A 27521-nucleotide genomic window follows, 5' to 3' on the forward strand; every position below is an offset into this window, starting at 1 on the left:
GAACGTTCTGTGTTTACTGGGAGGCCTCTGGTTGCTGAGGCTCATCAGGTGCACTGTGTCTTCACTGGCACTGCTTGATTGTTCAGCAGAGCTAACATGTGTTACCGTTAGTGCTGCTAGCTTTCTGCTCATACTCGGTGGCGGCGCCGGCGCGACTAAAGAGACTATATATTTGTGGAATTGTAAAGTAGCTAAATGTATTCTTTCTTTGTCTTGTTTTCATTTTCGTTTGGCACTGCCACTTAGTTGCTGCCGCTTCTCCATTATATCATTGTTTTCTGGCGCTTGTTGCTGTCTGCAGACGAATTCATGGAGTAACCGTTGTGCGTGTCACGCCCACTCAGCACAGATGTAGCACGTGCTTACGTAAAGTTATAGAATTGGAATTTTGGATCGCTTGTTAGTTGGTCAAGCATTTGATTTAATAATAATTAGTGCTGGGCAACGATTAAAAATTTTAATCGCGATTAATCGCATGATTTTCTTGCGATTAATCGCGATTAATCGCATTGTTACGAGCAAAATTTTATAATGAATTCTAAAGTATAGTGTATAGCAGATCTAAATGTACTGCTATATACACAAAAGTGCAATAACATGTGGTTTGCAAAAACTTTAAATAAATAGCCTAATGTGCTTTTTACCAGCAGTATTCCCTTTACACAGTAGCAATAAAATATTTCTTGTAAATCTCAACTTAAACACTAATGTAATCAAATCAAATATTAAACCAAAGCTATTTGCCACTGCCAAGGCATTACCTTTTTAGCTTGTTAAACAAGTTACCATCAGAGTCCTGTTTTCTTTTTCTTTTTTTTCTTTTTTCTGAACAGGTATCAACAGTATCTTTCATCAGGGAGCAGCAGAAACAGTCTGTGTTCAGTAGCAAGTTTCCCAGTTCCTGCGTTCACAGTTCACACCAAACGTGAATAGCGCTTCAAATTCACGTCTACCGTTGAAGATTTTGAATCCATTCGCACGTCCAGAGCGAAATTGACGCGCGTAAAAAGCAAAGGTTTGACGCGAACTTGACGCGCGCGCGCATAGCAGGACCTCTAGACGCGCATAAACGCGTCTTTGCATTGACTTTAACATTGAAATCACTTGCGCCAGACGCTCTATTCGCGTTTGGTAGAGTGAGGTGAAGTGGTCGAGCACAAGGCGCTGGGACAAGCGGGTGCGTTCACGTGAAACTGTCACGGTTGTGCGCACACGCCCGCCCGCTGCCGAAGTTGAATTGTCTTGAACTTTTTGTAAATGACGCGAGACTGAAGAGAGACTGATCCTCGCTGTTTGTGAGTTTCCTGAATCTAAATAGTTATCAGGACATCAACAGGAGGGATTACACATGGCAGAGCATCCCCGCTAAACTGAGCAACGGACTTTCAAAATAATAATAAAAAAACTGCGTTAACGTGCGATAAAAAAATTGTCGACGTTAATTAATAAATGCGTTAACGCGATAATAACGCGTTAACTTGCCCAGCCCTAATAATAATACAAAAATAATAAGAAGAAACGAAAAATTCACCAGATGACAAAATAGAAAACGTAGTTGGTGCCCCATGGGCACTCGGCCAGTTAATCCGCCTGTGCATCAAATGCAAAAAAGATGCAACATTTTATTTGTGTATATTTAACTTTTTTAAATGGTCTATAGCTTAACTGATTCAACAGATTATTTTTGGATTCAACCCACTTTATTTTCCTAATTGGTTTGAGATAAAATTATATTACATTTTTAAAAATTGTATTTATAAATTTCAATATAAATTTATTTTCATTTGTCAAGTAGCCAGCTTCTTTCTATAAAATCATGATTTTATTACATTTTGTTTATTCAGTTGACCTTTATTTTTGTCAGCATTGGAAACTCAGCCTTCCATCGATTGACAGATTATTTATTTTTTGACGAGCTGCGGAGATTTCCAAGGCGCTATATTTTCCTCATCCGTTTTGAAACAAAACTTTACTATATATTATGAAATATATTATTAATCAGCTACATCAGTAAACATTTTGATGCACTTAACCGTTTTTGGAAACCTGGCTATGGTTAATAAACCGGGAAGATCTGTGTGATAACAATCAAACTATGACACACACACAATTATAAAATAGCTTGATTGATTTCCTCTACATTATGCCAAACCAGTTCCAAAGAATAATGCATAGTGGAATCTTAGAAGTGTACCAATTTCCTTGCATTTGTATTTTATGTGAAGCTATTGAACCATTGATGCCAAAACCATTAGCATTACTGTCATTCTCTTTCCTTCACACTTTTAATGTGCTTATGAACATGTTATTTAGGGCACTGAATTATTCATTTTAATTCTGGCCATCAGTTAGCAAAAGCGCTTCTATAGTTCTGTAAAATTTCATGACAATCAGTCAATTACAATGCAAGTTAGCTGCTGAATTGGCTGGTCGACTTTGTTTGGTTTGTACTGTTTTATAGGTTTTAAAAAAAACCTATGTGTTTTTTTTTCTTGGCTTGTTTGCACTTGCTCTCAAGATGATACACATATTGCATTTTCCTTGATCAAACAGATGACGGTAGCCATTAACTTACAGAGTAGGGGAAAAAAAACTATTGACACCATCAACTGTTTGGTTACAAACATTCTTCAAAATATCTTCTTTTGTGTTCAAGAAAGAAACTCATACAGGTTTGGTACAACTTGAGGGTGAGTAAATGATGACAAAATTTTCATTTGTGGGTGAACTGTCCCTTTAAGAAGTGCAACCCTTAAATCTGAGGGGGAAACCATCTGTCGTGGTAACAGTGATTTTGCGAGGTGTATGTACACGTATGATCTCACCTGTAAGTCTGCTTGGAAAACGAACAAGAACTGAGCAAAACTATTCCATATTTCACTAAAAAAACAACACGTCGGTGTGTGTTGTCGCAGTGTGTACTGCGCGCAGTGAGCAGTGCGCGTGCGCGAGGGGCGTGGCCGAGCGCGCTGACGTCAGAAAGGTCGTGGGTGAGAGGTTGATCGGGACACATCTTGTTGTCTTTGTAAGAGTGGAGCTCGATCACGCAGCCGTGTCTTCCCTCTTCCCCGAATCCTCTCAAAACTCCCCCCGAACCTCCCGAACCTTCCCCTCTCACCCTCCGGACCCTCGGACCCTCTCCCCATCCCGGAGCGCGCGCGTCAGGTGAGGCTTTACCGCGCTCCGTGCGCGCCACGGGCCTGCAGGCCGCGCGCTAGCCTTAGCACTCGAGCTAGCCAGCCTGCGCACTTCTCACGCGACGTCTGCTGGCATTCCCACACTGAGCACAGCAGTGTGTAGTGTAAATCTCCAGATAAACGCTGTAAATGCAGATGCAGCGGGTGTATTTCGCGTGAGGGGTCGTGTGGGGCTGTTCTCGCGCTGGTGCGCAGCTAGTAAACACACTCGAGCTAATGCTAACGCAGCTCCAGCACTGATTCATTACCACACGCGATACACGGCGTGTTTATAGCAATGATCCGCGGACTTCATCATTATTTACACGAATACTCGGAATATCTTCATGTTTTCACCAATAGCCATATGGCTCAGTTGAGTTTTAACGTAAATACGAATTCATGTTTCTCGGATTAATCTTCATATGAACATAAACCTGCAGAATAGCGCCTTATAATGGTGTTTATTCTCGAGTGTGTGTTTCCTCTGATCCACTGAGCCCTAGCCGGTGCTGTGGTGTTCTGGGAAGCTCAGTGTAGATGATCTGCAGTGTGAACATGCCTCCATACACTGACATCGAGCTGATGAGATGAAGTGTGTGTGTGTTTTCTGACAGGTTTCTCATCCGTGACCAAAGACCCCGAGCTCGCCTCACAGATCATCATGGACTCTGGTGTGATCGAAGGAGGACTCAACGTCACGCTCACCATTAGACTGCTCATGCATGGCAAAGAAGTGGGCAGCATCATCGGCAAGGTGTGTTCTCACACACACACATACACACACCACAGCCCTGAGTACACACAGCACAGCCCTGAGCACACACACACACACACACACTCAGCCTGGGTTCGGCGTTGAGCTCATCACGGCCTGTAGCTTCACACAGCTCGATCTCCGCACGCGTGTGTGTGTCTCTGAACTCGTCCTCCGCCGGCATCCCGTGTTCTCAGTGCTTCTGCGAGGCGTCGAGGTGTGTGTGTCGTGTCTGATGCTTTATATTAGGGATGGGGGAATAAAAATAGATTCACACACGAATACCGATTCACAAATTTCAAAAATCGATTTTCTAAACGTTTAATAATGTGATGTTTCAGTGGCGGCGGCGGTGTAGAGACGCACAGACCCGCAGCGGAGGAGCTTTATGAGTAAAGCTGCTCATATCAATGTCTGAGCTAATAGAAGTTAGCCTGAGATGATGTTAGTCGAGCACGTCAAGCTCTTCGTGTGGTCTTTCCGTCTACAGGTGCTTTAGTTTTACACACAAGAAGTTCAACATGGACGGACACACACACACACATGGTTTTCTGTGTTAATGAACAAAGACCCGCCTATAAAGAGAATGAACGTGCTGTGTCTGAGGATCAAGTAATGAATGTTGAGAATGCAGTGAGGTGTGTGTGTGTGTGTGTGCTCTCGTCACTGCTGCACGTCTTCATCCTGATCACTTTAACACGTCGAGTCAGAGCAGTCTCAATCTCCACTGAGGAACACTACTGGCACTCTTCATTGCAGTCGTCTAACACACACGTGGAGTGGTCATGTGTACGGTGGCCTGAGTGCACAACACCACCCAAACGCTCCTCGTTGAAGCTGAGGACTGTATGCCGTCAGTGAGATCCACATTGTGGATGTTTTACCGTTAGCCAGTGCATTTATAAAGCTGTGTGAATGTACACAGTCTGGGTCAGTAAAGCGGTGTAAGATGAGATGACAGACCATTAGCTTCAGTATAAAGCCCAAACTTTAGCGTTTAAGCATCACTTACGTGGCTGTGAGAAACAGCGCTGTGAGATTAATTCTACAGTAATATGTGCAAAGGTCCATGAAAAACATTGGTGTGATAAAACTGTTAAAATAGCTTCACTAGTGTAATCCTGCGTGTGAACTGTAGCACGCGTGCTTCAGGAACGACTGATCGAGCAACACACGGCTCTATTAAGGGTTCATGAAAATATATTGATGGCAAAATTTGGATTTAAATTGAATCGTTCGGCTCATTGAACTCTAACAGCGCTGGGTAAATACCCAGAATCGCCGCTTTAATTAAAGAGGAGCTCCATGCATGTCAATAAGTAACGAATGAATAATAATGTGTGTTGGGCCACCGTACATATGATGCTAGTTTAAAGGGGTCATATAATGCCATTTTTGTACAAGCTAATATGATTCTTTAGGGTCTAAATTAAAAGTTTGTAATATACTTTAATTAAAAATTCTCATTAGTATTGTAAGAAAACTCATTTTACCTGGTCAAAAACAGCTGTTTTCAGCACGCCGTTTCAGTGCATGTGTCTTTAAATGATAATGAGCTTTGCTGACCCCGCCCCTCTGTTCTGTGCAGACACCGTAACACAATAACCATAACGCGGTGTTCATTATAAACGTGGGATTATGAATTATATTGAGAATGTCATACATAGAAAACATGCCGTAATGTACCCGGAGTGTAAACCGCATGTCCTGAAGCGTGCAGCGATTTGCAAAGATTAATATAAATTAGGGCTGTCAAAATTGCTCAAAAATGACGTTCGAATATTCCCTCTAAAAAACACACGAATATTCGAACTATTCGAACATCTGGTTGCGCATTTTGTCAATGACGCGCATTACGTCAATAACAGGACAAATTAATACAAAGAGACACAACTACTTGTATAGGTAGTTTATTTAAGTTGAAACATATTTGACAACGTATTACCTACAGAAAAACAAGTAACTAATGGCCAAGACCGCAGACCTCACTCTCGCTCGCTCACTATCACTCGCAGGCAGAGACCTGCACGGGTCCGATTTTGTCTAGTCTACATCTGACAATTTTGGGTTCAAACACGCCCTGCACACCACACATACTGAACAGTGTTAAATCTGTGTTATAGATCCTGGGAGGGCGTGGGCACAAATAAACTGATGTGGATTTTAAATTATTTTATCAACTTGAAATACAGGCATATTTGTGTAGATGTGTTCCTAAAAATATGCATATATTTTTACGTTTGCATGTGATTGTTTTAAAGCCGTGTTTAGACCATAGACTGTAAAAAATAGGTTAAGACCCGTGTTTCCTCCGTGTCCGACCCGACCCGCACCCGTATCCGACACAGTTGGATATTTTTCACCCGTTTGAGCAAAATTTGCGGATCACCCGTCGGGTACCCGAACCCGTGCAGGACTCTGTTCGCAGGCACTCTCTCTCTCTCTCGCCCTCACCCTCACGCTCTGTGCATAACGGTTTAAATGAACAACAACAATAAACAAATGTTGAGTGCTGATCAAGAGTTTTGTGCAAGCAATTTAAGGTCGCGACTCTTGTCCCAAATATAGCAGGCTTCATTCAGTGATTGAAACAAATATTATTAACATTAATTGAAGTTTTACAGTATATAGAGCCGACATTGAACGCTCGTGGGCGTGCTTTTCCACATTCAAAATTCACATTCGAATATTAATTTTCACCTTCGAAATTTGTTTTTTTTTAACTATTCGAATATATATTCGAATTTAGAATATTCGTTGACAGCCCTAATATAAATATTAATATAAAGGTTAATAAAACGTTACACTCACTTCAGTTCTTCTGGAGGTGCAGCAGGAACACCAATAGTTGGTACCGATCCTTTTTTCAGGAGCAGCTTCTTAGCAAAACCAGCTTTACTGACCCTCGAAAATGATGCTGTGTTCGTTATTACACCCAAGAGCAGAACACCACAATCGCTTAGACGTCATTCTGCTCACAGACAGCGCTCCAGCGTATCAACAATGACGTGTGGACTATGATTGACAGCTCGCTCACGAGCGAGGGCGGGTCTGTGTTGAAACGCTGCTGTCAATCAATCGTGGGAGGGGCGTCCGACTGTGTGACGTCACTAGGTCGAACGGCTTGATTTGAGACGGTGGGGGAAACGTATAAGAAGATTAAAAAAAAAACACTGGATGGATTTTTATCATTTTATGATGGTTGTGTACAGGCACTGCCAACACACACTTCAGTACAATCAACTTGTAGAAGTGCATGTACCATTATATGACCCCTTTAAAGAATAGGTTGACGTGCTTTAATGTTAACCCCCTGAGGTCGGCTATCGCGCCGGCGCGATAGGCTCGTTTTTTTTCGTATGAGTGCAAAAAAAAAATTAAAAAAAAATATTATTTTTTATCTTATATGCTTGTGTTATACATCAATCGATCCTGTTTAGTGTGTATTTTTTTTGTGTATGCTCATAATAAAAACAAAGTGTTGTGCTTTTCGCCAAATAAAGAAAAATAAACATGATGCGAGTTCTGCCTACTCTCCGTCAGTGAAGTCAATTCTGAAACGCGTCCGAAAATGAACTAACTCAGCGAATACTCAGTCAAACAGGCATACAGTCACACAGGCATGAAGCTTGAATTATCTTCTTTCAAATGAAGTAATTTTTATAAAAAACAAATATTCACAGTTTATATAATATGTATGTAAAGAGAGAGATGTCAGTCGTTCTCATCTCAGCTAATTAAGTTTTAATGTGACTCCGCCTACGGAGACCGCGCTATTCAAACGCAAATGTGAGGCGATCCATACAAACCTGTGAAACGCCCACATCCGCTGGATAAGGCCGGTGAAACACTGGATGCGTGGCGTAAGCGTCTCAGCTGCGTGGCGTGTCTGTTTTTATTTCGGCTCCCATCCATGTTAACAGTTTAGAGTTTGCACACTGCCTGTGTGAGACGCGCGTCTCAGGCGCGGCACGAGCCGCGTGGAAAACGCGTGCATTCTAGAAATAGAACCGACGCCTATTTTTCACGCGACACGCAAGCGTCTTGGAAGCGTTTCCATGCAAAATTGAATAGGAAAATCTGTTTATTTGTCATTTTGACACGAATACATATTAATAAATGTCCTTTTGATGTTTAAAAGTGTCTAGGTTTTGACATAAATGCAAATATAAATGTAATTTTACAAAATATGATCGATTTTCAAATACTGCTGTATTGAATGAACAGCTTTTAGCAAACTCTATTGCTATACTGAGATGAGGAATATATACTGTATGTGTTTTGTCAAAAATAAAGTCATCAACTAACTAATGAATCCTTTACTTTGAAATACGTATGATAAAATGTATACTTTAGTTTTGAAAGACGTTGACTAGTTTTGAAAAGATTATAAAGTATGTATGTGCATGCATATATATATGTGTGTGTGTATATATGAAGAGTTCAGATGCAAAAGCCTCTAAATGCCATCTGAAATTTTCTCCTAGAATGATCATTTTTATGAAGCTTGTATATTTAAGTTAGCTATAGGAGACACACCTGAATGAATGGCTCATTAAGTATGCAGGGACGTAGTCTCACCAGGTGTGAACTACTAAATATGCATGATGCTGTTGGATCGTTTACGCCCCATCCGCATATTGGCTTTCCAAACTAAAAGTGTTTCACAAAACTAAAATCAATGTATCGTTTTTTTGTGAATGATTAGGCAGGATGATTTTCATATCATTTTGAAGAAAAAACACTAGGCGATGAAATCCATTAGACAAAAGTCTTATTGCCACATATTTAGTATGTGTTTTGTGGCCTTATTTCAGAAACTTTAGTTTTTAGTTTTTTCAATAACCACGCATAAACATTATTCTCTCAAAAATGCAGACATGTACATTCTTGTTGCTCACATATTATGGTAGTCCTGTTTGTGCTAAATAGTGTGTAATTTTTTTTTGCCATTAATATGTTTATAAGCAACTGAAAAAAGCACAAATGTCAGGGCATGTCAGAACATCTCAAGGACCCCAAAAACACCCCAGACCCCAGAGGGTTAAAGAACACTATTCTTTACTAGGGATCGACCGATTTTTTTAGTGCCGATGACCGATACGGGCTGTCGATTTTCTTGGGCCGATATTTGGAGCCGATACTGCTTTACTGCTGAGACTGAATTAATTTGTTTGTTTTAAACGTGTCTGAATTAATGATTAACATTAGTAGGGCCCTATAAAATCCGTTTTATTTTTTCCCAAATTCCGTTTTATTTTTTCCCAAATTCCGTTTTTTCCGTTTTAATTTTTGCAAATTCCGTTTTTTCCGTTTTAATTTATGGGAATTCAGTTTTTTTTACCCTTTACAGTTATTTTAGTCGTAAAAAGAGTGTCTTTAATTAAAATGTACACAAATAAAATAGGAAATGACCCTAAATTTATTGAGGTAACAAACAAAATTCTCATTTTAAGAGATGTTAAATGTGGTTTGGTTTGTTTACATTAGTGAATGTATTAGGCTAACTAACATGAACCATGAGCAATACATTTGTTACTGTATTTATTAATCTTTGTTAATCTTAGTTAACCATAACCCTGTATTTTTAATGTTACTTCATACAGTGCATTAAGCTAACTAATGTTAACAAATACAACTTTTTATTTAAATAATGTAGTCTACTAAATGGTGAAATTAACATTAATAAACATTAATAAATGCTGTAGAAGTGCACTTTATTAATAGTTAATGTTAACTGATCTAGTTAACTAGAGTTTAAAGGGGGGGTGAAATGCTCATTTTCACTCAATCTCCTGTTAATCTTGAGTACCTATAGAGTAGTATTGCATCCTTCATATCTCCAAAACGTCTTTAGTTTTATTATATTTATAAGTGAAAGATTGACTGTACCGAGTCTTTCCGGAAAAAACCGAGCGGCTGGGGGCGGGCCGTGTGGGCGGTGTGCTATAGCTGTGCTAACCGATCTAACAACAACACAGAGAGACATTTGAAGTAGTTTACTCACCGTGACTGCTCGATCCTTAAGCATTAGACGATCTGCAAATAAGTCGATCTGGGCTTTGTTTATAAAACAATCATCGTCGAAATGCAGGGAACAAAGAGTCATGCACAACCTCCGTTGATGCTCTGGAAAAACAAACTCCATCCACGGGTTCCTTAACGCTGGGTTCTTTGGGAATCTGTGCAGGGTTGTCTTGCCCTGCCAACCAAAAACCCACTTCTTTGGTGACATTGACTTCCCTAAAAGCAGAGCAGAGCGCTTTGAGGTAACGTACTGCTTTCGCTCTCTTCTCTCTCTGGTCTGCGAGTGCGCGCGCGGCCGCGGAGAAGTGCCCTTAGGACCCGTATAAGGAAATTCCGCTCTATCTTACGTAAGACAGAGCCATACTCGAAAAAAACTTTCCGAAACTTGTGACAAACCGGAAGGAGTATTTTTGGAACAAAAATACTCCTTCAAACGTACAACTTAACTTTTGAAACTTTGTCCATGTTTAGCATGGGAATCCAACTCTTTACCAGTGTAAAAAACTCAGTATGCATGAAACAGCAATTCACCCCCCCTTTAATAAATGGAACCTTATTGTAAAGTGTTACCGATTTTGTTATACACCGAACCGATTCAGTGTTGGACAGTAGGGTTGTAACGGTATACCGGTATGGCGGTTTATTGCGATATTGACATGTACGATTATCATATCGTGCACATTTGCTTATCCGCGGTTTTGAAAAAAAAAAAAAAAAAAAAAAAAAATGAAACCAGATTTCACCCGCGCTGCCGCATATAGGCCTATGCAACTTCTTTCAGCTTGACTGCTTACACTCCACCCATACCTGTACAGCGCTGAAAATGTCCGAGACGCTGCGAATCTCTATCCTCCGCCGAAAAAAAAACAATTAAAATCTGCAGTATGGGAATATTTTCCGAAAAACGATCGTGGGGTTGTCCTTTAAGATGGATATCCAGTTTGCAAGAGATGTGGACGAAGAGTGGCGGCAAAAGGAGGAAACACGTCGAACATGTTCTCCCATATTCGGGAACACCATCCCTCCGTGAAGATAAAGGTAATTCCATTTATAAGTTAAGGCCATATTTCTGTCATGCAGAGGGAATCCCGGAATCCAGTATTGTAATTGTAAACAATGACAGTACAATACAGATGCCACGTAAAATGTGCGATTTGAAAAATGGATGAATAAATAAAAATATAGCTGTGCAGTAAATCAAATCGCGATGTGCGTGTCTGTGAATATATAGCGCAAAAAGACTGGTGTGCGACCCCCTTAATTCTATATTTAGCGTGTCTCTGTATGAATGAGCAGCGCCGTTTCGTCTAGTAGATCTAGTACACACTCAAGTACGCATGATGCTCATCATGGTTTTTAAAGCGTCTGCTGTCTCACTCACTATGTATGTGAAGACGTGAACACATGAACATATCCAGAGCTACTCTGAGAGAACACTTAATGAGCATTTTATATTTTTTTCTAAAAGAATAATCATCAAATACACTGACTGAAACTCATAGGTGTTCAGTACAACCTGTCAAAAAAAGTTTGGTTTAGCCTGAAGAAATAATGACTGAAATATATTACTATCGTGTATAGTTTTTTGTCCATGTTTTAATTTAGTAAACCTCTCAAACAAAAGTTGTTACATTTTATCTGATTGCATTTTCATAAACCATGTTCAACCAAAAACCATATCTGTTTTCATTCATTTAAGGGTCATTGTAGCTGATGATTTTTGATGATTGAGAGTTTAATATCGTATACCGTGAAACCGTGGTATTTTCTGAGACGATTATCATACCGTGAAAATCTCATACCGTTACAACCCTATTGGACAGATCAGTTGTTTTAACCATTTATTAAAGTGAATCGGTTCAAAGGAGTCATTAGTTCGCGAATCGGACGTATCATTAGCAGACTTGTACGCGTTGTGTGATTATCCCGGCAGTTTTAGGACATCACACAAGATTTGTCAACACAGAAAACATTTCATCATTGGATAGGTTTTGTTTAGTTTATTGAAAGTGTTTTTTATGTCAGCTGAATGGGCGGAACGCTTTTCAGAGAAGAAGGAAAGGTAAAAAAGGTTTTTTTTTTTTTTGCACAATTCACACACAGCGGTAGCCTAATTCAGGAAAAAATATCCGAATGCTCCACGTGTAACTTCGTTCTTCCGATCTTTTACCATTGTGTCAATTCTCAATTGATTTAGATTAATAAGAGGGAGTGAGAGAGAGCAAGACAGTTTGAAGACGCGCGCGCGACCGGGCCTCTCTCTGCTCGTTCTTTCAGTAATATGCGATTTTCCTCAGACATACGTTTTTCTCCCACACAAAAACAGAACTTTATTCCAAATATGTAAAATTCCGCGTTGACACTAGATTCCGCGTTAATTTGCCAATTCCGCGATTCCGTGATCGCGGAAATTATAGGGCCCTACATTAGTTTTTTTTTTATGAATAGACTGGAACATGTTATTCTGTGTAGTTGTCTGATATATGTAATCGTGATCTCCATTTTAAACAAAACAAAAACGATTTTAAACCAAATAGATTCTCAGTTTATTATGAATTAGCGATCGCGTCTAAAACGTGTGGAAAGCACGGCCGCGCCGCTTTCTCCTTTCTACAAGCGCTTGCGCTCCCGTGGCGTCTGTTGTTGCTATGCAAACACGAACTGCTCTCTCCATGATGACGAGGAATTAAGGATTTAATTTCTAGCCCTTTACGACTACATATATTTATGGAGATGAGAAATAAAAACCAGCGCTGTCCAGCTATGATCAGCTGTTCGGCCGAGCTTTCGATGTTGTCATGGAAAGGGCAGTTGTTTTGTCACATGACCTGCGTGCGCTTGCGGCACTCTGAAGAGTTTAGATGTTTTCATCTCACCACGGCATAGGAGCGCCTGGACAAACGAGCGCGCTGCATCACATGCGTGTTTCAACCGCGTCGCTTCTTTTATGAGCACACGTCCAAACCTCAGCCAGGGGGTCACTGAATAAACTCCCACAAATATCACGGAACAACGTCGGCATTATTTAATCCTATGGCCAGTGTTTGTAACAGCTGCCGTATGCATATGGATAGCCTCAAACTTGGCTATTTGCAGCTCCCTAAATACAATGACAAGCACTTTTATAGATGAGGCATTCGCGTTCTCCATTTGGACCCACAAACTTGCTTAGCTATAGTTGCACGCACATATAGAGCAACGTGTTTCCACTTTCAAAGTGTATGGCAATATTTCAGCTAAGTCAAACAGTTAAAAGATGCTTTGAAAGTTTAAAACTTGCCGTTGTCTAGAAGAGGCTTCCAGCACTGTGTGGGAGGGGCAGTGCATGGGCTGCACGTGAACTGCCGCGTCTCCAGCAACACAGAGCTGCCCGCGGACGCCTGTCTGTAAATAATGCTGGGAAAAAACTATCGGCGAACGCAGCAGTTGCGTATCGGCCGATACACGTCAAACCCGCAAATATCGGCCCGATATATCGGTCGATCACTATTCTTACACACATGCACCCGATCCGCTCGCGTGCTCTGATGATAACATCTCTCCAGGACTATACTCTATTTTCATCATTGGCAAAAAAAAAAATCTGTTAAATCTGATTCTGTTGCATAGTACTGAATAAAGAGTAATATACTGATATTAAAAATTATTTTATTATGAGCTTATTTTCTGTCCGATTTTCGTGTCACTTTAAATAATAGTGTGGTTATTTTATTGGCTTGATTTTTATTTTTATTTATTTTTTGTTCAGATTCAGTCATTTATTTCATTAATAAGCCTAATACAATTATACAAAAAATAATTTCAAATAAGATTAATAATTATTAAAAAAATAAAGTGATCAGTTTTCGGCCAAGTGCATGTCAGGATAGGCCGTCTGATGGGCTTTCGTGATGAGCGTGTTCATCAGTCATAGACGTGTGGAGAACGATAACTATCCTGCATCTCAGGCTACGGGGAGAGGTTGTTTAGATCGTGTGTGTGCTGTTGCTGTGATTACAGGTCACTTACACACACCACAGGAACACACACACTCATGTTGGCTGTCATGCCTAATATTTTGATGTTCAGTTAAACAATATAATTCCAAGTTTAGAATCAAACTGCATTTATTGTGTTGGTACAGTGCCACCTAGTGGCCAACCACAGCTAGTACTGGTTTAACCTGTTTATCATTGTGTGTGTTGCAGAAAGGTGAATCGGTGAAGAAGATGCGAGAGGAGGTGAGATCTGCTGCTGTGTGCTGATAGAGCGGCCACCGTTCCTCCACTAAAGTCCACTTCTACATTAGAGCAACTCCTCGAGTGCGGAGCAACCGCTCCACAGACACATTACTAGACCCATTACTGAGACAAGCGACATAGACAACACCATTTACAATCATAATATAGCATAGTGCAGTTAAATAAGTATATGCACTGTTTTGTGAATTACAGCGGCTGATGCATTTCTGTCGTACAGAAGTGACCGAATATTAAAGATTACGTGTATATTTGAATAAATGTAGTTTGGCCGATATTAAACAAGGTTTTGATCATGCGGTAGTGTAACGACTAACACGTCTGCAGGCATTGGTTATTATATCCTTTATTTGACATGCTGTATTTTAACAGTGTTGTTCAGTAAAGCACATGATTGTGGCGCCCTCTGCTGGTGTTCAGTAAAGCACGTGATTGTGGCGCCCTCTGCTGGTGTTCAGTAAAGCACATGATTGTGGCGCCCTCTGCTGGTGTTCAGTAAAGCACATGATTGTGGCGCCCTCTGCTGGTGTTCAGTAAAGCACATGATTGTGGCGCCCTCTGCTGGTGTTCAGTAAAGCACATGATTGTGGCGCCCTCTGCTGGTGTTCAGTAAAGCACATGATTGTGGCGCCCTCTGCTGGTGTTCAGTAAAGCACATGATTGTGGCGCCCTCTGCTGGTGTTCAGTAAAGCACATGATTGTGGCGCCCTCTGCTGGTGTTCAGTAAAGCACGTGATTGTGGCGCCCTCTGCTGGTGTTCAGTAAAGCACATGATTGTGGCGCCCTCTGCTGGTGTTCAGTAAAGCACGTGATTGTGGCGCCCTCTGCTGGTGTTCAGTAAAGCACATGATTGTGGCGCCCTCTGCTGGTGTTCAGTAAAGCACGTGATTGTGGCGCCCTCTGCTGGACACGTGCCTCTGCAGGTCCTCAGCCTGAGGTTATTCTTCACTGTGGTGTAAAGGGCTCTCGCAGAAGTGACGTAACGCATTACTTTTCTAAAAAAGTAACTAAGGAACACAATTAGTTACTTTTTAAGGCAGTAACGCAATATTGTAATGCACTACTGTTTCTGTTACATAGAAGGTGCTTGAACCCATATTACTTACTTTGAACCAATTATTATTGCTTGTTATTATATATTTGTATTAAGTCATTTTTACGGCTGTTGTTCACTTGGATCTATTTTTATTACCACATTTATTTTTTTTATTCGATTACTCAATCTCTAAATTAGCCGCTAGCGTTAGCCCTAGATCTTGATGTGTGTGTGTGTGTGTGTGTGTGTGTGTGTGCGCAGAGCGGTGCGCGGATCAACATCTCTGAGGGGAACTGTCCCGAACGCATCATCACGCTCGCCGGCCCCACCACCGCCATCTTCAAAGCCTTCTCCATGATCATCGAGAAGCTGGAGGAGGTACTGCTCGCTCCACACGTGTGTGTGTGTGTGTGAGAGTCTGTGCTGATGTGTGTGTGTGTGTGTGTTCCAGGACATCAGCAGCTCCATGTCCAACAGCACGGCCACCTCCAAGCCCCCGGTGACGCTGCGGATCGTGGTGCCGGCCAGCCAGTGCGGCTCGCTCATCGGCAAGGGCGGCTGCAAGATCAAGGAGATCAGGGAGGTGAGCAGACACCCCATAATACCCATGATACCCATAATACCCATAATGAGTGCGTTCTAACAGGGTTCGCAGAAGCTGTTTAATGCGTGAGGAACTTGAATTGGGCTCTTTGAAACCCTTGAGAACAGTCATATTTATGAAGAAGGACTTGAATTATTGATATCAATATATGGAAAATTAGTGTTTCATTTTATCTCTTCATGTAAGATTAAAGCTGCAGTCCGTCTGATATAGATATAGACATTCTTCATGGCTATGAGTGTGATATTGCTCATAAATATGCAAGTCTATGAGACCGCTTTCATTCCTCAGCTCAGTCACATGTGCATGGGGGAAATCAGCTTGAATAAGGAGAGCGATATCTCTATCATAGAGTCCTTCAGTGGTTGGAGTTTCCACAGTCATCGCTTCTGCTGCACTTTATTTGTACAAAAACAAAAGATATTGTTTGATAAGTGAGATCTCTGAAGTCCTTAAACCAAAAACAAGTGCTTTAAAGTCCTCCTAAAGTGTCTGTACGAACCCTGTTTTATGAGTGTCCCTCACTTTACACACACACACACACACACACGTAGAGCACACACACACTACGTGATGTAGTCTAGTAAGTTAGACTAGTGCGCTTTCACTGCGTGATTGAGTTTATTAAAATGTGTTTATAATGCCCTCAATATTCAAGAATTTAGGAAATACCTCTATTCCCTTTATATTCATATACTTTACTATAGTCAATCTATATCACACGAAGAGTGTTTCTTTCTCCAGATATCAGTATGATTACAAACGTGACTTTGATTTTATACCACAGTTCAAGAAGCAAGAAGTTAATAGTAAGTGACTTACATTTTAGGCACAATATCGGCTGTTTTTGCTCCATTTCGCCAACGGAAATAGTTCCAACAAAGAGACGGGGCTGTTGAGTCTCTGAACGGCACATGACGGTGTTTCATCACTGAGTGATCGAATCAGTTGAACGAATGATTCAATGACTCGCTTGTTAAGACAAAACGTTTGAATGAATCGGTTAACAATAAATCCCAGAATATCTCTATCTGTATGTGTATACAGTGACGTGTGTGTGTTCAGTCGACAGGAGCTCAGGTACAGGTGGCTGGAGACATGCTGCCCAACTCCACCGAGAGAGCCATCACCATCGCCGGGACCCCGCTGTCCATCATCGAGTGTGTGAAGCAGATCTGTGTGGTCATGCTGGAGGTATGCTGAGGGCGGAGCTGTGTCTCCTATGTCCACCAGAGGCGCACGCGAGCAGCAAACACACACCACATCACGCATCACATCTCTTACTGAAATGACATTCACTTTTAAAGTGCATTACCTTTTGTAACAATTTAAATAAAATATAGCCTAATTTCTTTAATGTGCATGCAAGGAACATTAGGTTACAGTAGTGCATAAAACTGTGCATCAGCAACCTGAGAAAACACACTTCAACACACAGCGTGATGAACATCAACACACAACAGCAAACTGGCGTTCAGAAACACTACATCTACAGCTAGATGAGCATAAACACCAGACACTCTTGATCTGAGCGAGTGCTGAGCGTGTTTCAGCTGATACACACACACACACACACACACACACACACTCCGCTCTGACCGATGTGCAGGTTTGGTCAAGTGTGTCGTTGCACGATTATTGCCTCCGACTGAGAGTGTGTTCATCATTTCCCCACATTAGCAACACCGCCGCACGTGCTGTACTGGATCCGCTAGCAGAAACACACCGCGTCAGTGACGTCCTCATGTCGCGCGCACCTCTTCACACACCAAACATTTGAATGCACGTGTTTTTTATAATTTGACGAATATTCTAAATGTTAATGTTGCCAGCCCTAGTCCTTGCAATGTTTAATCAACATGTCATAGCTGGGTCTTCCAGTGGCGTGTGGGTCTGTGGACTTCTCCAGTCATGTGTGTGTTTAAGCCCCGCCCACATCTCAGCATCCAATCAACAGCCCATGCACAGAAACCACATGGTTTGATCGTTCTGCTCCTCTTCTCGTTGCAGTCGCCTCCCAAAGGCGTGACCATCCCGTACCGACCCAAACCCTCAGGATCGCCTGTCATCTTTGCAGGAGGACAGGTGAGCGTCGTGATGTCACTGTAGCATCTCTCTGTGTGTGTGTGTGTGTGTGTTTGATCTGAAACCCGTGTTTTGCAGGCATACGCGGTGCAGGGACAACATGCCATTCCTCAGCCTGATGTAAGAGGCGCTCTTTGCTTTCCCACAATCCTCTGCTCAGAGTTGGGCCTGTTGTGATGCTGTTCTCTGTGTTCACAGCTCACCAAACTCCACCAGTTGGCCATGCAGCAGAGCCCGTTCCCTCTGGCCCCCAGCAGCCAGGGCTTCACAGGTGCGCACACACACACACACACACACACACACACACACACACACACACACACACACACACACACACACACACACACACACACACACACACACACACACACACACACGTGTAAGCCGGTCACTGAGTGTGTGTTTCTCTCCTGCAGCCGGTATGGACGCGTCTGCGCAGACAGGCTCTCACGAACTGACCATTCCAAACGATGTGAGTTCACTGACGCTGCTTCTAAGTGTGTGTGTTGACACACACATCTGAAAGATTAGACAAGGTTACACAACTAGGGTTGGGTATCGTTTGGAATTTAATGATTTCGATACTGATTCTTGTCGATTCCTAATTTCAGTCTGGATAAGGTGAATAAACCGTAGATATTCAGCTACTATTAAATGTTTTGCAATAACACACTTATACACTTACAGTGAGGAAAATAAGTATTTGAACACCCTGCTATTTTGCAAGTTCTCCCACTTGGAAATCATGGAGGGGTCTGAAATTGTCATCGTAGGTGCATGTCCACTGTGAGACATAATCTAAAAAAAAAAATCCAGAAATCACAATATATGATTTTTTAACTATTTATTTGTATGATACAGCTGCAAATAAGTATTTGAACACCTGTCTATCAGCTAGAATTCTGACCCTCAAAGACCTGTTAGTCTGCCTTTAAAATGTCCACCTCCACTCCATTTATTATCCTAAATTAGATGCACCTGTTTGAGGTCGTTAGCTGCATAAAGACACCTGTCCACCCCATACAATCAGTAAGAATCCAACTACTAACATGGCCAAGACCAAAGAGCTGTCCAAAGACACTAGAGACAAAATTGTACACCTCCACAAGGCTGGAAAGGGCTACGGGGAAATTGCCAAGCAGCTTGGTGAAAAAAGGTCCACTGTTGGAGCAATCATTAGAAAATGGAAGAAGCTAAACATGACAATCTCCCTCGGACTGGGGCTCCATGCAAGATCTCACCTCGTGGGGTCTCAATGATCCTAAGAAAGGTGAGAAATCAGCCCAGAACTACACGGGAGGAGCTGGTCAATGACCTGAAAAGAGCTGGGACCACCGTTTCCAAGGTTACTGTTGGTAATACACTAAGACGTCATGGTTTGAAATCATGCATGGCACGGAAGGTTCCCCTGCTTAAACCAGCACATGTCAAGGCCCGTCTTAAGTTTGCCAATGACCATTTGGATGATCCAGAGGAGTCATGGGAGAAAGTCACGTGATCAGATGAGACCAAAATAGAACTTTTTGGTCATAATTCCACTAAACGTGTTTGGAGGAAGAAGAATGATGAGTACCATCCCAAGAACACCATCCCTACTGTGAAGCATGGGGGTGGTAGCATCATGCTTTGGGGGTGTTTTTCTGCACATGGGACAGGGCGACTGGACCGTATTAAGGAGAGGATGACCGGGGCCATGTATTGCCAGATTTTGGGGAACAACCTCCTTCCCTCAGTTAGAGCATTGAAGATGGGTCGAGGCTGGGTCTTCCAACATGACAATGACCCGAAGCACACAGCCAGGATAACCAAGGAGTGGCTCTGTAAGAAGCATATCAAGGTTCTGGCGTGGCCTAGCCAGTCTCCAGACATAAACCCAATAGAGAATCTTTGGAGGGAGCTCAAACTCCGTGTTTCTCAGCGACAGCCCAGAAACCTGACTGATCTAGAGAAGATCTGTGTGGAGGAGTGGGCCAAAATCCCTCCTGCAGTGTGTGCAAACCTGGTGAAAAACTACAGGAAACGTTTGACCTCTGTAATTGCAAACAAAGGCTACTGTACCAAATATTAACATTGATTTTCTCAGGTGTTCAAATACTTATTTGCAGCTGTATCATACAAATAAATAGTTAAAAAATCATACATTGTGATTTCTGGATTTTTTTTTTTTAGATTATGTCTCTCACAGTGGACATGCACCTACAATGACAATTTCAGACCCCTCCATGATTTCTAAGTGGGAGAACTTGCAAAATAGCAGGGTGTTCAAATACTTATTTTCCTCACTGTATATAATAAAAATACACTTATATAATATGATGAACAGAAATCATCAGGCTAAAGAACACGTTAGCCTGCGGTTTAAAGACACCACAGAAAAACAACTAGCCGAACTAATATAAACTTCAAGTGTTATTAAAGACAAGTAAACACTCAGTTATTAAACAACAGATAAAATATTTGCAATCGCAACAAATACATACTTGATTAAAACAGAGTTTTAATATTTTCAAGTTCAGAAACTAATCAAATGTAAGATAACACTGCACTTTATAAATAAAATATACATTACAAATATAGTTACACAAGTTACTAAGTGAAGAACGAGTGAGTTTTCTCAGTCTTCTGTAGTTTGATTAGTGTTATAGAGACGGCAGGAATATCAGCGCCGTCACTTTAAGAGCTGACCCAATATACTGATACACATGACCACAGTCTCTTGCGCTTCAGTGGCTTAAAGTCATTCTGAAATACACACATTAGTCTAAGTATTCGATTCCCAACCCTAGACGTGACTCCAGTGGTGTGAGACTTGTAAGCACTGCTTTGTGAACTGTTAGTGCTAATGTCTTGGTTGATTGTGACAGTTGATCGGCTGCATCATCGGCCGTCAAGGTGCCAAGATCAACGAGATTCGCCAGATGTCCGGGGCACAGATCAAGATCGCCAACCCCGTGGAGGGCTCGACGGACCGTCAGGTGACCATCACCGGCTCGCCCGCCAGCATCAGCCTGGCCGAGTACCTGATCAACGCACGGTAACGCATCACCTCACCTGTGTGCCCCATATCAGCAGCTCTACCGTACTCCACATCGCCAGCTCTACCGTACTCCACATCGCCAGCTCTACCGTACTCCACATCGCCAGCTTTACCGTACTCCACATCGCCAGCTCTACCGTACTCCACATCGCCCGCTCTACCGTACTCCACATCGCCCGCTCTACCGTACTCCACATCGCCAGCTCTACCGTACTCCACATCGCCAGCTCTACCGTACTCCACATCGCCAGCTCTACCGTACTCCACATCGCCAGCTCTACCGTACTCCACATCGCCAGCTTTACCGTACTCCACATCGCCAGCTCTACCGTACTCCACATCGCCCGCTCTACCGTACTCCACATCGCCCGCTCTACCGTACTCCACATCGCCCGCTCTACCGTACTCCACATCGCCAGCTCTACCGTACTCCACATCGCCCGCTCTACCGTACTCCACATCGCCAGCTCTACCGTACTCCACATCGCCAGCTCTACCGTACTCCACATCGCCAGCTCTACCGTACTCCACATCGCCAGCTTTACCGTACTCCACATCGCCAGCTCTACCGTACTCCACATCGCCAGCTCTACCGTACTCCACATCGCCAGCTCTACCGTACTCCACATCGCCAGCTTTACTGTAACTCCACATCGCCAGCTCTACCGTACTCCACATCAGCCGCTCTACCGTACTCCACATCGCCAGCTCTACCGTACTCCACATCGCCAGCTTTACCGTACTCCACATCAGCCGCTCTACCGTACTCCACATCGCCAGCTTTACCGTATTCCACATCGCCCGCTCTACCGTACTCCACATCGCCCGCTCTACCGTACTCCACATCGCCCGCTCTACCGTACTCCACATCGCCCGCTCTACCGTACTCCACATCGCCAGCTTTACCGTACTCCACATCGCCAGCTTTACCGTACTCCACATCGCCAGCTCTACCGTACTCCACATCGCCCGCTCTACCGTACTCCACATCGCCCGCTCTACCGTACTCCACATCGCCAGCTTTACCGTACTCCACATCGCCAGCTTTACCGTACTCCACATCGCCAGCTTTACCGTACTCCACATCGCCAGCTTTACCGTACTCCACATCGCCAGCTCTACCGTACTCCACATCGCCAGCTCTACCGTACTCCACATCGCCAGCTTTACCGTACTCCACATCGCCAGCTTTACCGTACTCCACATCGCCCGCTTTACCGTACTCCACATCGCCCGCTTTACCGTACTCCACATCGCCCGCTCTACCGTACTCCACATCGCCAGCTCTACCGTACTCCACATCGCCAGCTCTACCGTACTCCACATCGCCAGCTCTACCGTACTCCACATCGCCCGCTCTACCGTACTCCACGTCGCCCGCTCTACCGTACTCCACATCGCCCGCTCTACCGTACTCCACATCGCCCGCTCTACCGTACTCCACATCGCCAGCTTTACCGTACTCCACATTACCCTTCACACTGCGGGAGCTGAAATTGCGAGTGTAAAATACGGCCAATGGAAACACGTCAATTTCACAAAAACTCCCATTTATCGCAGAAAAGTTTTTAAACACACATGAGGAGGTTTTTCAGGCAATTCGAAAAAGTAATATTTCGCTAAACTGCAATGGAAACAGTTTTTGCGCACTTACAGTCAGCTGAAGTAGATGATGCGGCGTATTTGGACAGAGGACGAGACGGTTCTCTATTAAACTCATAAAAGACAAAAGATTTACAGGAATACTGGATTCTAAACCTCAAGGAAACGCCACAATCACGAGCTTGAGGGAGAAACTCCCAGTATAAGAGTCTGTCCTGTCCACTAGTCAGGGTTCCCACGGGTCCTTGAAATCCTTAAGTTTATGAATCTGAAAAAAAAATTCAAGGCCCTGGAAAGTTTTTGAAAATAAACACACACAGATATACAGGTCCTTGAATGTGCTTGAATTTATTTTTTACAAGAAGTTTTCTGGAAAAAATTCCATATTATTCCCTCCAGTCCGCTAATGTTATTTTGCCAACACTTCGTGGCCTATGCGTACTAGCTTACTTGATTTACGTTAGTCACGCGCATTTACATCATTCATTATTTACTCGTTAAGTGTTTCCCACATGAGGTACTTAGTGTTGTACATTGCCATGACATTCACGCGCACACTAAACCACTAGGATGGTACCTCAACGTTTCACAGACACCTTGAGACACTGCAGAAATAGGCTGAAACCGCTGAAGCGTGATGCAGATTACTAAGAACGGCTAGCCAGTAGGGTTGCCACCCGTCCTGTAAAATACAGAACTTTAAATGTAAAATAAGTTTTTTAAATTTAAAGGTACGCATCGTTCAATACGGGACGCGATTTGTCCCGTATTTTACATAGACCCACTAGGGATGGCGAAAACTAAACATTTTCTTGACCGACCACCGAGCCTCATTAGCCGGTTGAAACCGGTTAACCGATTAGTTTAAAATATGCTACGCTATTTGAAATAACAGCCATTTTGAGCCGCGTCTGCAATTTCGCAACTCTGTGGCATCTCTCTGCCGCTCTGCCTCCCGCTCACACACACACACACACACAAACACACACTGCCCCGGCGCCGCCCTCCACTCACGTCACTTTTTCTAAATCCCCTACAGCGCGAAACATGAGTCCCGCAAACGCGGCGCCGAGGAGCTTGTATGTAATCGGAGGACAAATGGCTCCTTAGTTTCGAAATGGTTTGGGTACAAGGTGATCGCGTTGAAATAAAGGCGTTTGTCTAGCGTTAGAAGCTCATTTGAAACATTGCCACGGCTCATTTAAGAAAATGACAGCTCTGAAGAGACGCTGCTTTAGTTTGAGGTAGTGCTAACAATAATAAAGAAAGATGATTCCTGTCGTCTGCCCTGGCTCTAACCTCGAGTGTTTTAGCCTGTAGCCTTTACTTTTCGCAGACCTTGTGAGCGCGCGAACCCAAACGCTGTGACCTCGCGCTAAATGTTTTTGTTGGTTTATTAAGTACAAACAGGCGAGTTATGAAAAATTGAGTGGAAAATTTGTTCACTTCACACAAAAAGATCTTGGAATGAGATGGCTAACTGTAGTAGCGTTTAGTCCACTGTCTATAATAGCCTAATTTAGAGATCACTTCTTTCTTTTTTAACCGACTACCGACAGCTTTGATCGGTTAAGGTTGATACGGTCAACCATCGGTCAAACGGTCATCGGTTAACATCCCTAAGACCCACACAGTTGAATAAACAAAAGGATTTTGCAGTGTGGATAATAGTAATTATAATGATATTTCACAAGAAGTAGTAGAGAAGTTTTGTGATGTCACTTTGCATTTGCAAGTGATTTCATGTTAGCGTCTTTGTTTCCATACCGGCGGAGTCTAGAGCTATAAGCGGGCGTAATGCGTGTTTTTTTTTAAACCATGTCGAGCTCATGTCCTCTCCAGATATGAAAAAAGGTATCAGTGGGTCTGTCCAGTAACTAATGATGAACGTAAGGCGAACCGCAGAGTTGGTGGACTTCTGACTTGAAGCAGTGACTGACAAATCCGTGCTTTTAAAGGTATAGGCCTATTGGTTTAAGGACCATCACTTGGCCAGTGCAGAGTCTGTTGTCAATCTATCAGTGGATGGCATGGGAGAAGCGTCTCTTAAGTCATGCAGCTGGATCTACACACGATATATCCAAGCTCTTTTCAATAAAGTCCATGCAAAAGTTAATATCAGATCATTTTAGAATACAGTATAGGATGTACCGAATATTCTTCAGCTTTATGCAAAACAGAAATACGACAAATAGAATATGTCCAAGAATGGCCAAAAATAAAAAGCTTTTTTGCATAGTTTTGTTTGACACATGAAACATTGTTGAAGTTATCTTACACGGTACACGATGTAACCTTGCTCTCACTCGAAATCTGTCCCCACATTAAGTCCTTGAATTTGAGGGTATTGGGCCTGGAAAGTCCATGAATTTTAAGTTAACCAAGGTGTGGGAACCCTGACTAATGTTGCATCACACGCCTACGTCTGAGATGTGTGAACATCAGTCGCCATCGACCATGATGTCTGATCACGCAGAAAAACATTTACGTTTCAGTCGCATAACATCGGCTAATGGAAACGCCGTCATTTCACAATAGTTTTTTTATCGACATTTAGAAAATATGGCAAAAGTTTAGCGCAAATCTGTAATGGAAGTGCGGCTAGTGATGTTCATCTGACACGTGATTGACATCTGTTGTTCTCTCGCTCTTGCAGACTCTCGTCCGAGGCGACAGGGATGGCTGCGAACTGATGTCTCTCTCTCTCTCTCTCTCTCTCTCTCTCTCTCTCTCTCTCTCTCTCTCTCTCTCTCTCTCTCTCTCTCTCTCTCTCTCTCTCTCTCTCTCTCTCTCTCTCTGTGACCCTTTTCTCCTCCTCCATCACATTTACGCTCTCTAAGTGCGAAAAGGAAACCAAGTATTTTCAACCCATCCTTTCCTTTCACCCACCCCAGCTATGCTTCATGGATATATACACACACACACAAGTGTTTTATTTATTTATTTCATGAAAATGTTTTTAAAAATCCCTTTGCGTACAGTTTTTAATGTCTCTTTTCTTTGCGTATTTTTGTCAGTTAAACATTACCATACGGAAGCGACAGAGGAGAAAGTGGGAAAAATCTGAAAAACGCATTAATATGTTTTTGTTATCTCAGATTTTTCTTATAAAAACAGAAAAAATAAAAAAGAGAGCAACTACAAAATGATAGATTGACCGTTTTTCCCTGTATCGGACATTTATTTATTTTAATTTAACTCTAGGAAGTTACGGATTTTAAAGTCCTAGACGCGAGTGTCAGAGGATAAGCTCTGTTTTCTGCATCAGGTTTCAGGTGACTTCTGTTTTTCTTTTCTTTTTTTTTGACATTGAATATTTGTCATTCCTCAATATTTGTGTTTTTTTTCTTCTTTATCCTGAAGTTGGAGGTTTTGTTCGAGGGAGGGTTGGGAGATGCTGCAGTTTCTGCACACATGACATTTACTGCTATAATAATGAGTTGAGAATATTTCTTTTAGAGAGAATATTTTTTTTAACCCTGTGGTTTGGAGCCCAGACTGGAGGATTCCCAATTGACCTTTATATGATGATGATGCGACTGAGTTACTGATCAATTACATGACTAGAAGGAACTTTCTAGATTTAACACTAGTTTCCTCTCTACTCTGCTTGAGTAATAGTTATGTTTTCTATTTTATTTTATTTTTTTCTATTTTATTTTCTCGCAGGAGGAAGGAAAACCTAAAACCTTTTTGTGCACGTTTTCTGAATATTGTAGATTTTGGAGTGCAGCTGGAATGAAGAATTAAACATGCAAAATTAAAACATGAAATGCTGAAACTATGGAATGGTGTCCTTTGGTTTTTACGTCTTGTGTTGTGATGCACATCTGAGTGTGATTAATGTTTGACTAAGAAGAAAATGTAAGGTCAGTGTTTCTGAACTCCCTGAAACGCCTCCATTGTAGTCTTGAGTTTCTTCCGGGAACGAACACGTCACAATATTCCTCATTATAATTCATACGCAGAATAAAGGAGCGGGGCCTGGTTGAGTGAGTTAGTAGTGTGTTAAACTGGCGGTTATGGTAAGAGCGGGACATTTCCCAAACACACTCGAAGCGCTCGACCAATCACAACACTGCTCCAGCCGACCAATCAGAGCACAGTGTGCTTTTCAGAAGGAGGGGCTTCATAGAGACAGGAACTAAACAGAGCATTTCTGACAGACTGGGAAGAGAGGAGCCGCAACAATGGAGAATATGAGGAGAATAATCAACATTCAAGCAGGAAAATCTGCTCTAGTAGAGCCTGAAAACATCAAGACTGTGTGCAAGAGCATGATAGGTCCTCTTTAATCAGGCGAAATCATTGGCGAAGTCCTGCATTCATCACCATTTTGATTCAATTTGATTTGCATTTACTGTACATGGATGACCTGCTCACAGTAATGCTGAGTTCACACTGCACGATTTTAGCCCCGATTTTCACTCGCCTACAGTTTTGTGAAATAGCCGACAAATCCCGAAATCTGAGGCACATCGGTGCTCGTTCAAGGGAGTGAATTAGGACGTGATCTGAGGGGCTGTTTACACGACACCGCTTTAAGCTAAAACCGGAAAACTTTGTATGCGTTTTGGCCGTTCATTTTCATGACATTAGTGTTTTGAGTGCCTGAAAACACTAAATTTTGAAAACGAGTTTCAAAGTGCAGGTTTTTCATCGCCATCTAATGACAGAATGCAGGTTTTCAGTGTTTTTTTTTGAGGATCCGTGTGATGTGAGGATTGTTGTGCATGCATGTTCTGACTGAAAATGACATCGGCGAAGACCTACAGCCAATGAGAGAGCAAGATACAGGCCAGCGGAAAGTTTGGGGAGGAGTTATTGACCAGAATATCAGTATTTTAATAAGATATATCTACAATTATATCAAACAGCAACAAAGCACAAACATCTGCTTAACCAGCTGCAACAGCAAGACATTGCAATCCTTTCTTTTTCTCCTTTTCAACGCACAGA

The 27521-nt window shown here is 42.4% G+C and overlaps 1 protein-coding gene across 1 annotated transcript; it reads left to right on the forward strand.

The window, feature by feature from the left end:
* The first annotated feature begins 831 nt into the window (after positions 1-831).
* pcbp2 (poly(rC) binding protein 2) lies at positions 832-26346 on the forward strand. The gene is made up of 12 exons (XM_079882236.1): positions 832-3165; positions 3794-3933; positions 14148-14180; positions 15496-15612; positions 15686-15817; positions 16904-17032; positions 17849-17923; positions 18002-18043; positions 18122-18194; positions 18340-18395; positions 20788-20957; positions 25219-26346. Exons 2-12 carry the CDS (start codon positions 3841-3843, stop codon positions 25253-25255), a joined length of 957 nt encoding a protein of 318 aa, XP_079738362.1. The 5' UTR covers positions 832-3165; positions 3794-3840; the 3' UTR covers positions 25256-26346.
* The last annotated feature ends 1175 nt before the right edge of the window (positions 26347-27521 follow it).

Source organism: Squalius cephalus (assembly GCF_949319135.1).
Source record: "Squalius cephalus genome assembly, chromosome: 9".
Taxonomy (NCBI): Eukaryota; Metazoa; Chordata; class Actinopteri; order Cypriniformes; family Leuciscidae; genus Squalius; species Squalius cephalus.